The sequence below is a fragment of the Podarcis pityusensis genome (assembly GCF_964106645.2).
Source record: "Podarcis pityusensis genome assembly, chromosome: 7".
Taxonomy (NCBI): Eukaryota; Metazoa; Chordata; class Lepidosauria; order Squamata; family Lacertidae; genus Podarcis; species Podarcis pityusensis.
In genome coordinates, this window is record NC_138031.1 from 47,614,267 (window position 1) to 47,627,352 (window position 13,086).

The 13,086-nt window shown below is 40.4% G+C and overlaps 1 protein-coding gene across 2 annotated transcripts in view; it reads right to left on the reverse strand.

The window, feature by feature from the left end:
- The window catches only part of MYOM1 (myomesin 1), a 68,616-nt gene extending 55,869 nt beyond the window's left edge, over nt 1-12,747 (reverse strand). Inside the window, exons 1-3 of one of the 2 annotated variants that reach the window (XM_081013043.1) lie at nt 12,585-12,747; nt 9,852-10,260; nt 2,374-2,499 (exon numbers count right to left, since the gene is read on the reverse strand). In XM_081013043.1, the coding sequence (XP_080869169.1) occupies nt 2,374-2,499; nt 9,852-10,222 (497 nt within the window). In that variant the 5' untranslated portion in view covers nt 10,223-10,260; nt 12,585-12,747. The remainder of the gene's footprint in view (nt 1-2,373; nt 2,500-9,851; nt 10,261-12,584) is intronic. The other variant, XM_081013044.1, reaches the window with a different exon arrangement.
- Between the last annotated feature and the right edge of the window lie 339 nt (nt 12,748-13,086).

The window sequence follows — 13,086 nt, forward strand, 5'->3', positions numbered from 1 at the left end:
GGCTTTTTAATGATTAGATTAATGTGTGCAGATATATCATCTTATACAACAGGGTTAGGAACATAAGAAGAGATTGCTGGATCAGACCAGTAAATCAGAGATAAATCAAGTTGTGTAACTAAGTTATGAAATGAGCTACAAATTAACTTTTTAAAAAGTTATTTGCTTATGAACACATATCTTGCAGGCCCCAAGCCCAACTCTGTTGGCTTCCAACCAGAACACTGGGCAGCTAATGTGTTATATCTCTAGATAGCTTTCTGATGTAATCATTTTTTAAAAAACACACTGCCTCTCTCTGGCAAATCATCTGTCAATGGAAAGGTGCAAGCTGTCCTTGTAAGAGAATGTAGATATGATTTATAATTTGCACATGGAAAATGAGTCTGGACTCTTATCCTTCAGAGAATAAATGGACAGAAATGGTGTGAAACAGCATGTCCCATTCTGGCACAAAAGCATAGATGGTATGTCAAATTTGTGCAACCATATGACAATGGATTAAGTGAGCTTTTCAACACTTTAAGAAATATTAATGAGAGCAGAGTAGTGGTGATAATGGTGAAGGAATTCCTATCCCATCACTTAACCCCCATATACAAATCCCAAGCATGCCTACAGGACTAGTAGAGTCTAAAGACAACTGGCTACTCCACATCTGTATTTAAGGGTATGCCTGTGCCAGCTGTTATCACAATATATTTCTTCTGCATAAGCACCAAAACTCTCTCTCACACACTGCAAAGTGCATTGTACTCTTCAATCTTAAATGTGTCTGCCTGTGGACTTAATAGTAAGAGAAAAAAAGAGTTCACTCTTAAAGCAATGTTTCAGCTGTGCTAATGCCATTGCAATGTAGCTGAAATCCTATGCTCCCCTAGCAGCAACCTTAAAGGCACCTATGATGCCCCCAATTAGTCATGCATAGAAGGCACCAATCAAAAGTGATGTGAGGAAGAACATCATGATGATATACTACACCCTGGAAAAACGTTAAACATGCACAAGCTATGTTAGTGTCATAGACATGATTTGTCCAACTACTCTTACAAGATATACATTGGGTCCCATCCATGTGTCTACTGGCTATATTTCCAGCAGGTCTTCTTATCAATGTCCTTTCAGGTGGGGGAACATTGTGCTCCTTCTGGGGTAGTTTGTCTACCTTTGGTCCCCATCCTGTACTCAGCTCTCACTTGTGTCTCCTAGAAGCTTTCATCATGCGACAGTAGCCACCCCCCAGAAATGGCTTTGACTGGCTGGCTAAACCAGGTGAGGGTAGCTGATGGGTCTGAAACCCTTGGCAAATTAGGGACTTCCCCCGCACGCAAAGACAAACTCTGGCAGATTGAGCAGGCAACACTAATAGTGAGTTCAATAGTCAACAAGGTAGTTTCTGTTGGGTTTGGAACTTAACTGGTTAAGTTGTTCCCATGATGCCTCAACATTCTGACGTCAGCTTTCGAAGCTGGGAGGAGTTACGTTCAGTTCCCCTCTGGTCTTTGAGGGAGAAAGGCGCAGGTTTGTCATGGCTGCGGTGAGCCCAGGGATTTCCTGGGGAATGTCGGAATAAAGGACTGAAATGGACAAACCTGGACTCTGTGTGTGTTTGTCTGAAGCTAAGTGAAGCTACGTGACAGTTTTCACCGCTGTGTTCAACTCTGCTGAGGCGTGACTGAGAGCTCAGAGCGGAGGCGTGCCGGGCGGCCATAAAGAGCTAATTGAGGATCGCAAATCAATTAGCGGGGGTCACGTCAAACCAATAAAACAATTCCACAGTTTCTGCTGTATAAGGAAGTGAGGGGCTGATGGGGCACATCAACCTGGGAAGGTAGCCCATCTAGGGTATTTTTTTTGGAGAAGAAAGGGCTAAGGAATACACCCTACAAAAGTCCAAAGCTGAGTCCCTAAGACTCCTTTGGACCACATCAGTGAGGCCAAGAGAGGGGTCCTGTCGTATGGGCAGCCTAGGACCTCCATAGACACTCACCAGGTTTGTGCCTCAAGGAGGTCACTTCAGCGCTGCAAACGTAGCAGTTTGACTTCAACCCCAGAGGCATATTCCATTGTCTCTCGAGACAGATGGATAGCAGTTGTCAACAACTGTATCATATCACAGGGGAAAGCAATGAAAATGTTCTGGTTTTGGTTTGGCTTCTATGTAGAAATGTTCAGAGTCAAGCTCATTTTCACCACAACACAAACCTACCACATCACATATATCAGGGATAACCAATATGGCCCTTATATAAATATACATATATCAACTACTTTTCTTCCAGATGTGAGCAACAAATCCATTACAAAGATACACAGACAAACCATGCTCTTTATCCCTGCTCCTGTCCACAAATCAATGAAAAAGAGACATACCTTCCTCTGAATACAGGTACTACATACTCAATAGCTGTGTTTTCTTTCTCTTCTTCTGACAATATACTCTGCTTAGCCCGCTTTGCTTTGGGACTTAACTTGAAAGAATAATCTTCCAACATTTTTCTGAAAGAAAGGTAATATTATCAGATTTATAAAGACACTGTATATACAATTAGATTTACAAGCATATGCCTTAGAAAACCATATCTAAACATAAAAGATACATTAAATCTATCAGGACATCTGCTTATCTACAAGTATACAAGGTGAACATTGGAGAAGCAGGCAAAAAACTACATAGAAAAATAGATGGAAAAACACAAAGATATAATGGTCAATTCAGTATTGCCAAGATTATATACAATAATGAGTTTTTTGTTTTTATTTTGTATATCTGAGCACCATCTTTAATACCATCAACAGGAAAAAACTCAAATCTAGATTACTCCTTGTTATTAGCAAAAGCTAAGGAGCTTCCACTGTTACTATTTTGCAAAAGGAATTCAAATGCTTACTGGAACTTTTGGTTTCTGCAATTAAAATGCATTAAAACACTCTGTCACATTACTGCAACAATTCTGCTTTTTAAAAAGCATGAACTTTTTAATGTGATGGGAAATGCATGGAAAAGTGTGCAATAAACAAATTATTTGCAGAAGATGGGTAAACACCCCACAAGTAAATCCAGATAATTGCAGAATGAATGCTTATTGTCATATAACTGTCCCACAAAAGTATAATAAATGGTTAATAAAGGTTGGACACAATCTAACCACCAAGTAATCTTTGTGCAAGCAAATCACGATATGAACTGGGCTTAACATGTAACTACTTATTTACTTACTTACAATTTGCTTCTCATCTATCCTCACTGTGCTTCTCATAACATAACAAAAGCAGCATTTTTAAAAAAAAAACCTTAAAGAATACTAAGGGTCAAAGCTCAAATTTCTGTACTTTGAAAACTATTGTTTCATATCACTTTTAAAAAAATATAACTTGCTCATACTATTATGCAATCACTAGAATGATCTTTATGGGTCTAAATTCAATTCGAACATCTTCACCTTATTACAGTCATACCTCAGGATAAATGTGCTTCAAGTTAAGTATTTTCGGGTTGCACTCTGCAGCGACCCAGAAGTAACAGAGCGTGTTACTTCCGGGTTTTGCCATGTGTGCATGCGCAGATGGTCAAAATGACGTCATGCACATGCGCGGAAGTGGCAAAATGTGACCCGCGCAGACGTGGGTCGCGTTTGCTTCAGGATGCAAATGGGGCTCTGGAACGGATCCCATTCGCATCCTGAGGTGCCACTGTACTTAGATTTTCCAGAGGGAAACAGAAAAGAGAACGGAAACATGCAGCCTAAGTTTATGCATGTCTAGTTACAAATAAGTACCTCTTGTTCGGTTGGATTTAGTCCTAGCTACTTCTGCATATGCTTATTACATATCTAGACTGAAATCCGGTGCACACATTTGGGAGGAAGCACTCCTGAAAATGGGGCTTAGTTCTGAGTAGATACGCAAAGGATTACACTGTTTATATCACAAATATTCTGAGTAGCATTTCTTCAGAAGAAGAAGTACAGAAATGTGAGCACTGATTAAATATAAAGCCATGCTGTAACTATTTTTGCTGGATTGTGGATATTAGTGAAAGGGGAAACCCAATGCAATGGAGCTATTTGTGCCAGCTCCTGAATCTGGGGAGTCTACCAGACCCACCAAGTGTCCCTATTTCCCAGGGACATCCCTGATTTAGAGAATCCATCCCGTTTTCTGATTTGATCCTGGAATGTCCCACTTTTCCTTAGGATGCCCCTATTTTCATTGGAGAAATGTTGGAGGGTATGGAGTTATCTGACCCCCAAGCTGTCTGAAGGCCATCCTGTATAGGGAAGTTTTTTTAAATGTTTTTATATATGTCGGAAGCAGCCCAGAGCGACTGGGGCAACCTGGTAAGATGTGTGGGGTATAAACAGTAAAATTATCATTAAGGAATGGGACCTCCCTATATTCATCGTAGAAATGTTGGAGGGTATGGTCCACCTGACAGTGAAATGCAGATGATGTTTGGCCACACACACACACACACAATTTGGCTAAAAGTTACTGAAAGGTCATGAGGCTGTTGTCCCTGAAACCAGAGAGCAAAGAAAGTGTGATAAGTCCTACTCTGGGGAGATTCAGTTCCACATACCAGGTAAGAAGCTCTGGTTGCAACATCCTTCACTGAAGGGCAATATTTTAGAATCTACTCTGGAGAATCTAGCAGCTTCTCTGTCTATGGACCTCTAGTGAGCCTGGACCCAAGGGACTATGAGAAAACTGATTTTAGAAACTTTTATAGTTAGTCTGCCAATACCTCAGGTGGCAATCCTATAAACATTTACCTGGGACTGTACACCACTGAGCCAGCGGTGGAGCATATGCCCACACTGCCCAGGGCAGGCGCGCTCCCGAGGGTGGTGGATCCCACAGCCGAGGGGGGTGGAGGGTGCCCTCCCAGGCGCAGGATAACCATTTGGGTGCACAGAGCGGAATGCGCACCCTGCAGCCGGGGGCGGAGTGAGCTGCCCATGGTGGACATTCAGTGTGCTGCCTGCCCACAACTCCCAAGCCTCCCCCAGCTGTCAAAACGAAGGGGGAAGGGGGGAATGCCGCCAGCAAGGCGGTGCAGCTCCTCCCCTTCCCCCGACGGCTCGGGGTGGGCTTGGGAGTCGCGGGAAGGCAGCGCACCAAATGTCACCCCCCCCAGCGAAGACACCCAGGGCGGTCCACCCACACCACACACCCCTTCCTCCGCCCCTGCACTGAGCTCAATGGGACTTACTTCTGAGTAAATTTGTATCAGTTTCAGCTACTCTCAATCCCACCATATATCCTTGAGCAGAATGGCAGGATATAAATGATCTTAAATAAATAAATGGTTTTAGAAAGCATTTCAGGGCACAAGGAGGAAGGCCAAAGGCCTATAACTTGTTTGTAAGAGCAATGGTGTTGTTTCTATATAGTATCAAAAATAACAGCTTACTCTAACATCTGTATGTAAGATCGACTTACAACAGGATGATATGTATTCATTGGGAAAGAAACTTGATTTTTAACTCTGGTCCTGCCCAATTCATACATTACTTGGCTATTCACGCCTAGTCACTGCTGAGTATGCACATAATGCTTGAGTCCAGCGCATAAATTACTGAGTGGCAGCAAACACTGTATTTCTAAATGAGAAATACCCAACAGTCATGGCTATTGTGGCCAAACAACACCTATGATCATTCTGTTCTTATATTTATTTGAGAATTGCTAGAATAATTCACAAAGGATTTTGAGTCATATACGCAATGCCTAAAGCAGCCCTATATTGCTTCATAAATTTAATTACCATAGGTAGGAACATTTGAGACTGACATTCAGAGCCATTGGTTTAGAATTTCACCTAACAATGTGAACTGCTTTCATGTCTCCTCAGGGCTGAGAAGACAAATTGTACAGTACTATGGTCCCCTAGATGTTATTGATTTGGATGCTCTTATGTCACTACAGAGTATGATGACCTATGGTTAAATTTAGCTGAATGCTAAGGCATTGAGAGGTTTTAGAATTAGAATGCTAAAGCCAATTAGCAACTTTTGAAAAACTGCTTAGGTCTTGCTTACATAAAGAAGGGGGAACCCTGGGTATGTAGATATTACAAATTGATGTACAGTTTCAGGATTTTTAAGACATTTATGCAGACAGACCACTTATGGTAAGCAATGAAAAAGCCTGGAAGACGCAATACCTTTGACAAGCAGAGTTTGAGTCCTGCTTCTTCAGATCTAACGTAGTATGTGAAACAGGCTTTCCTTATAAATAATAATAAATGCACAAATTCCTTTCAGAGAGGTGAAGCATGTGCTGTGTTGCCAGATCAAGCAGAGTAACAGGATCCCCCTAGAGATTGCCCTACTAGTCTAAGGTTGGAGACTCAGCTATTTCATATTCTATCTCCTAAGTGACAAACATATTTAGACAGATCTGATTTAGCAGAAAAGATGAATAAGAACCCTTCAAAAGACTGATAATTTTATTGAATGAATGAGGTTTTTCTCCTGTCCCTTCTTCCACAACTTTGCTTTGTCTGCCACGTGACAAATGAATGAAGTAGCCTAGCTTTATTCCATGCACTGGATTGGGTAAGATTATCTGACATTAAGGCGTCCTCGACTGTAGGGTCAAGTTGAGAGCCTTCCAAATGTTGGCCAGAAGCCATGAACAGGTTTAGGGCACATAAAGATCTGTGCAAGATATTTAGCACATTAGAGAAGCTTGCTGAATAAGCATTAATCAAACATTGAAACGCAAGGTATATAGCTGCTTTGAACTAATATATAAAGAAAAAAAGATACATATTTTTTACTATAAACAAAAATAAACACACAGTTCAGATTATGTCCTAAACCACTTGATGGCTTGTAGGCACTGAGCAAAACATAAGAAAGCTTGATAGCAATACAGTGGTACCTCGGGTTACAGACGCTTCCGGTTACAGATGCTTCAGGTTACAGACTCCACTAACCCAGAAATAGTACCTTGGGTTAAGAACTTTGCTTCAGGATGAGAACAGAAATCATGCTCCGGCGATGCGGTGGCAGCAGGAGACCCTGTTAACTAAAGTGGTACCTCAGGTTAATAACAGTTTCAGGTTAAGAACGGACCTCCAGAACGAATTAAGTTCTTAACCTGAAGTACCACTGTACCAGGAAAGGGCCTAGAACTGATAATTAAACTATCAGTCTGTGAACACTCAGAAAAGGATGCTGTGATTACTAAGACCCTATTTTTCAGCAGCTGGCTCTAAGCTTTAAGGATCTGCTAGTTAGGAATCAAATGACCAAATATTCTTCTCCATACCTAAACTGATGACTAATGACATAGTTCGTGGCATGTAAAAGGGAACATCTTTATTTATACTTCTGGGCTGCTGGAATTCTCTTTGGCCAAGACACAAAATGCTTTGGTGTGTGGCTATAGACTTTGATGAGTAAATCACCACAAGAATCAAAACCACAGTGTGCATGTGCGAAATCAATATTGTTTGATCATCACAATCTGGAAGAGCAGGACATATCAGACTTCCCATGGTAAGCACAAGGTTTTCAGGGTGGGCTATCTCTTTAATTCTGTTCTGCCATACTCCCTAAGGCAGGCATTTTGTGTTAGGCCGCCCATCCCCCATAGCAGTTGTTTTGTGACTGGAGCCTCCAGCGCTCCCTCAAAATTCAAAATGTGCCCACTGGTCCAAAAAGGCTTGGCAACCCATACTATAGAATGGTAGGAAAGAGCAAAAATAAAATGTAAGAATCTTGACTTGAAGAAGACATTTTTGCAGTAAATAATCTTGTAAATATAATCACTTAAGAGCAATTATTTTTGCAGGAATCAAGTTCAACCTTGAATGTTCACTACTGTACTTAAAACTCTTTGCCAAAGCTGAAACAACACAGCCAGTTAAACAATGAATGGAATCATACTTTCATCAACACCAGCAATTCAGTTATAAAGGTCACATACTGAGCACTTCAGTCCAAGTAAGCACATACCAGCCTAAATCCCAATCACAAACAATTAGATAATTACTTCTGGCAAGATTATTTTTTAAAAACCTGCTGAGAAAGAGGACATTTTAATGGGATTTCACAACGGTATTGGATTTCCAGTTTCAGTGCCAACTTTTTCCAGTGATCAGAATACGTACTGAGGCAGCCATGATGGCATCATGATTAGTCCTTGCCCATCCTCAGATACTTAAATTACTATCTTTGGCCATTCTGCTGTCAATTTAGGCTGATGTATATTTATTTTACATGCATGTTTATTTAAGAAAACTAGCAAATGTCTAGATTCATCACATCTGCTTCAATTTTCCTACTATATTATAGAGGAAAACCATGCTCTTAACCCTCTTATGGGCAGACAGATGTATGTAACATTCTTCCAGTGTTTTCTTTTTCTTATGAAAAGTTAATGGGAGACTGTGTGTTTGAGGGCTCATTCACACTGAAGTTTAATGTAGATTTGAAGTTGCTTCTGTGTCTATATTTTTGGCATCCACACAATACTGTACTCTCATCCAAGTGGCAGCCTGCCTTCCCACCCCCCACCCCCCAAAAAAATTAAATTTGGATTGTCCTGATCTGCAGATAATCTGCTAAGGGAAGAAAACACCATATATAATTGCATGTTACCCAACTGTGGGTGCATTGTGCGGAAAGGTTATTTTACATGTGTGTTCACATGCTGGGTTCTACCTGTCATCACACACCCTACTTCCATTTTGTTTTCATCAGCCCAAAGGAAAGAATTCAGCTTGGCAATCTGGTATACTGAAAAACTTGTGGGTTAAAAAAATGCTTTAAAAGTGCATGTGTGCAGATAAACAAATGCATGTGCGCATTCCGACAATGGACCTCAGGTTTCCAGAAAGGGAAGTGCTAACTGAGGAGAGGAGACAACACCACACCACACAGCATGAATACGTACCACAAAGCACCACCTACTAATGTGGACGGAGAAACTATGAGGTAGATTTCAGAGGCATAAAACTGAAAATGTTCATGTGCGGATGAAGGTGCACAAATGCACACACAGAAACATCAAATCACATATAAATTTGTAAACCACTTTGAAATTTTCCTTTTTGTGTTTTTTACAATCAACCAGTGTATAAATTTTATGAAATAAAATAAATAGATAAAAGTAACTCCCTCATGTGAGGACAGCCTGAGCTGAGGAACTGTGAGAGGAGGAGCTAATGAAACCATTTCCCTCCAGCCATTATTCCAATCAAAACTAAGGCCCCATTTCACCCATGGGGGTGGAAATACATACATTTTCATCCTGCATTGAAAAGAAGCTGGGGGGAAAGGTGATGGCTGAAGGGGAAAGGGTTAAGCAGCTCTTTCCAAGCTTCTAAGCCTTCTTCAAAATCCCTGCAGCAAACTGCTGCATGTCTCTGCCTGTGTAATATCTAGGCTGGCCCTCAGAAGACCCATAGAAGAGACAAATACCGTACCTTTGTGGGAAGACTGTAAAGTGTAAAAAATTACATCTAAGAATAGCAAATTATTCCAGCAAAGAAATACAGTGGTACCTCTGGTTGCGAATGGGATCCATTCTGGAGGCCCGTTCGCAACATGAAAAGAGCGTAACCCGCAGCGGCGCGTCTTCACTTGCGATTCGCCGCTTCTGCGCATGCGCGAGTGGCGAAACCCGGAAGTAACCCTTTCCGGTACTTCCAGGTCATAACCTGAAAGAACGTAACATGAAGAGGACGTAACATGAGGTATGACTGTACATATGATGATACATCACAGAACCTGCTCCTGCTCCAACTGAAGCCAATGGAGTGTTTGTCACTGAACTGAATGAAAAAGGAGTAAACATTTCCTTGCAACTGAGCAAAATTTTGTGTTTTACCCTACCCTCGACTGTAGGTTTCATATCCAAGGCGGTAGGCTTCAGCTTTCTTATTGACCAACTCAGATCCGTGATGGTAGGCTTCCGCTTTCTTACTTATCAATTCAGATCCTAGACTGAGGGCTGAAGATCTTTTACTGTGAGCTGCTGATTCATGGGCATAGGATTCTGCCAATTCATGGCTAGATGCTGCAGACTGCTGGCCATGGTGGTAGGCCAATGCAGCTTCCTTACTATAGGCGGTAGATCCATGAGTGTAAATGGCAGATTTGCGCTTCTCCTCCCTTTGGTACTGACTTAGAGTGGACTCCAGCTCCTTGTGGCGATATGCACGATCAAAATGTTGATGATGCCTCTGGTAGAATGGTAAAGACATCCTGGATTTCTCTTAGCTCAGCCCACACTTTTGATGTTCTGTAAAAGCAACAACAAAAAACCACAAGTTAAATAGCATGTATGACTATGCCATTATGGTGGGGTTTTTTAATGTCATAAGCTGCCTTGAACATGGTTTTAACTATGGAAAGTCAGCATACAAATAAAATCATGTATGTATGTAAAGGTAGAGGTAACAGACCCCTGGGTGGTTAGGTCCAGTCAAAGGTGACTATGAGGTGCGGCACTCATCTTGCTTCAGGCCGAAGGAGTCGGCGTTTGTCCACAGACAGCTTTCCGGGTCATGTGGCCAGAATGACTAAACCACTTCTGGCGCAACAAAACACCGTGACGGAAGCCAGAGCACATGGAAATGCTGTTTGCCTATGTGTGTATGTATGTATGACATGCTCAATAATTTTTCAGTGATCATAATTAATCCATCAAAGATAGATTCAGATAAATACTGAAAGGAAGATTGTGGGTGGTATTCAACTATGTCTTACTCAGAGTAGACCCTTGAAATTAATCAACTTGACTAAGTAAGGTCCATTTAGTTCAATGTAACTATTGTAATTAAAACTTAGTTGAATACCACCCTGTGTCATGTTTATGCTTCACTGGGCTCATCTACCTGCAAGCAAAATATGATGAATAGTAGTTACAGCATGTATGAGTATTTAAGTGTATGAATAAGAAACTTTCACAAGGACATAAGTCAAAAAGTGCACACAAAATCCATTTTAACATTTCATTTATATAAGAAGAACATCATTCATCTGAAGTTAAGAAGAACATTTATGTCCACACAGTTGTAGATTTTGAGTTTTATAACTTTCTATGAAAATTTGAAACACTTGTAGAAAAAAAGTAAAATATTAGTTTCATCCCATGTGGCAATTCCTAGGAAAAACACAAAATGCTCTTTAAAAGCATCTGGTTACTCTTGTAGCACTTTGGTACAGGAATCTTTTGTCTAACTCTTCTAGAATTAAAATAAATTTTGTGTATTTTTCTTTTCTATTTCTTTTCTGTTTTTTAAAAATCTAACTTTCAAATCACATTTTCAGTATTGTGATTTCAACATTACGTTCCAGATTCTGCATTCCAAAATCATGTTCTTGTCACCATCTCACACAGTTACATTTAGAGATACCCAAGATGCAAAACTGCAGAGTCAATACTCCAAATACATCCATTTGCAAACCAGTTATTCTGAACCTTAGCATTCACAATTAAATGTGTGAATCCAAATTATAATTCCAGTATATATAACATAACTCATACAGTGCTTATTATTTCATGCTCTGCACTGTATGTGTGTCTGTTTCCTTCACTATTTATATATGCATTGTTTGCATAACTGCAGTCTGTCTTATCTTAGTATAATTAATAGGCTGTATCAAGGGCCCATGGTTCAACCCAAGGTTTCCAACACTGAAGATCTACCAACATAATTATGACTTTGTTCAAGATCCACTTGTTGATGCCCACCATCAGTACACACACACAGCCTTAAGCCTCTTCTGCTGCAGTTTCCCGAGCACCTGCTGTTAGCGGCTCAGTGATTAAATGACAAGGCTTCTTCAATCTTCAGTTTGAAAATTATTATTCATTTTGTGACTGGCCATTAGTTTTATCTTAGGCTTTGGAAATGCTAGATTCTGTGTGCGTGGTAATTCTTAGTGCACACATTTACAGAGGCATGTGCAGTAAAAATACCTAATTTGTCAATAATTTAACAACTATGATTAACTTTTTATATGTTAATGTAGGGCTAAATAAATGCACATTAACAGGAGCAGTATCATGATGGCAGACTTCTCACTGGCCTATGCATGTTCATTAAAGCATGTGTAGAAAGTGGCCACACATACTTGTGCCACACAGCTGTTTGCACAAGGATCCCATTGAACATTATAATGAATACATTGCACATAGGTTGGTGCATTGTGTTGGTATTCCCCTCTAACAAGGGCTGTAATATTTTAAAAATACTATGGGAATCTTGAAACACATAGAGAATCTAATCACTTGAACTGTTTTCATCTGAAGACATTCTGAAGTAACTATCACACACAAGCAGAAAGCATTTTAGAAGAGAACTGTTACACAACTAAACTTTCTAGTGGCACCCTTAACTCATGTTTCATTTGAAAAGTACTTTAGAGGTATGTTACAATAGGTGAGCTGCTAAATATTTTGCATTACTTTGTTTTTTCTTGAAGCTTCACTCTTAAGATTTCTCCAATCTGCTGGTGAATCCATAATAGAAGAAAATAGAGAGATAATACTTGTCCACATTTATAACATACAGAACACATTTGTTTGACAAATAATGTCTCTGGGCATTGCATACTTACCAGTAGTCCAATTAAGAATGATAGAATTTCAGTCTTGTACAAGGATGAATGAGAAGAAGAGAGAAATCCAGCAAAAGTTTGATCCCTCAGAGTGGCTGACAGGACCAGGGTTGAGGGACCCTCAGGTCCAGAGCAAAAATAATGACTGTAGTCAGTGGAATGTGAAAGCAACACTCCCAACCTTTTATGGCTGGAAAGGCTGTTAAATATAGCAGCAGCAAAGAGGGGGAGAGAGACAGAGTGCTATCCCTCCGCAAATATATGACAGCAGCTTCAAGCTACAAGTCTTCCCTCTCTCAAGCCTAACAAAATTGAGTCCTAAGGCCTTCTGCCAGCTCCTAAATGATGTCAGCATGGTTGTGCAACTGACATTCATTGGTTTAAGTAATGAAGGAAAATCTGTTGCTCCATAAACCTAATTTAAAAATAAGTTGCCACTGTACTGACAGAAGCCAGAGTTACAGTAGTGTGACATTAATAAGGACTCCTGAATGTTCTTGTG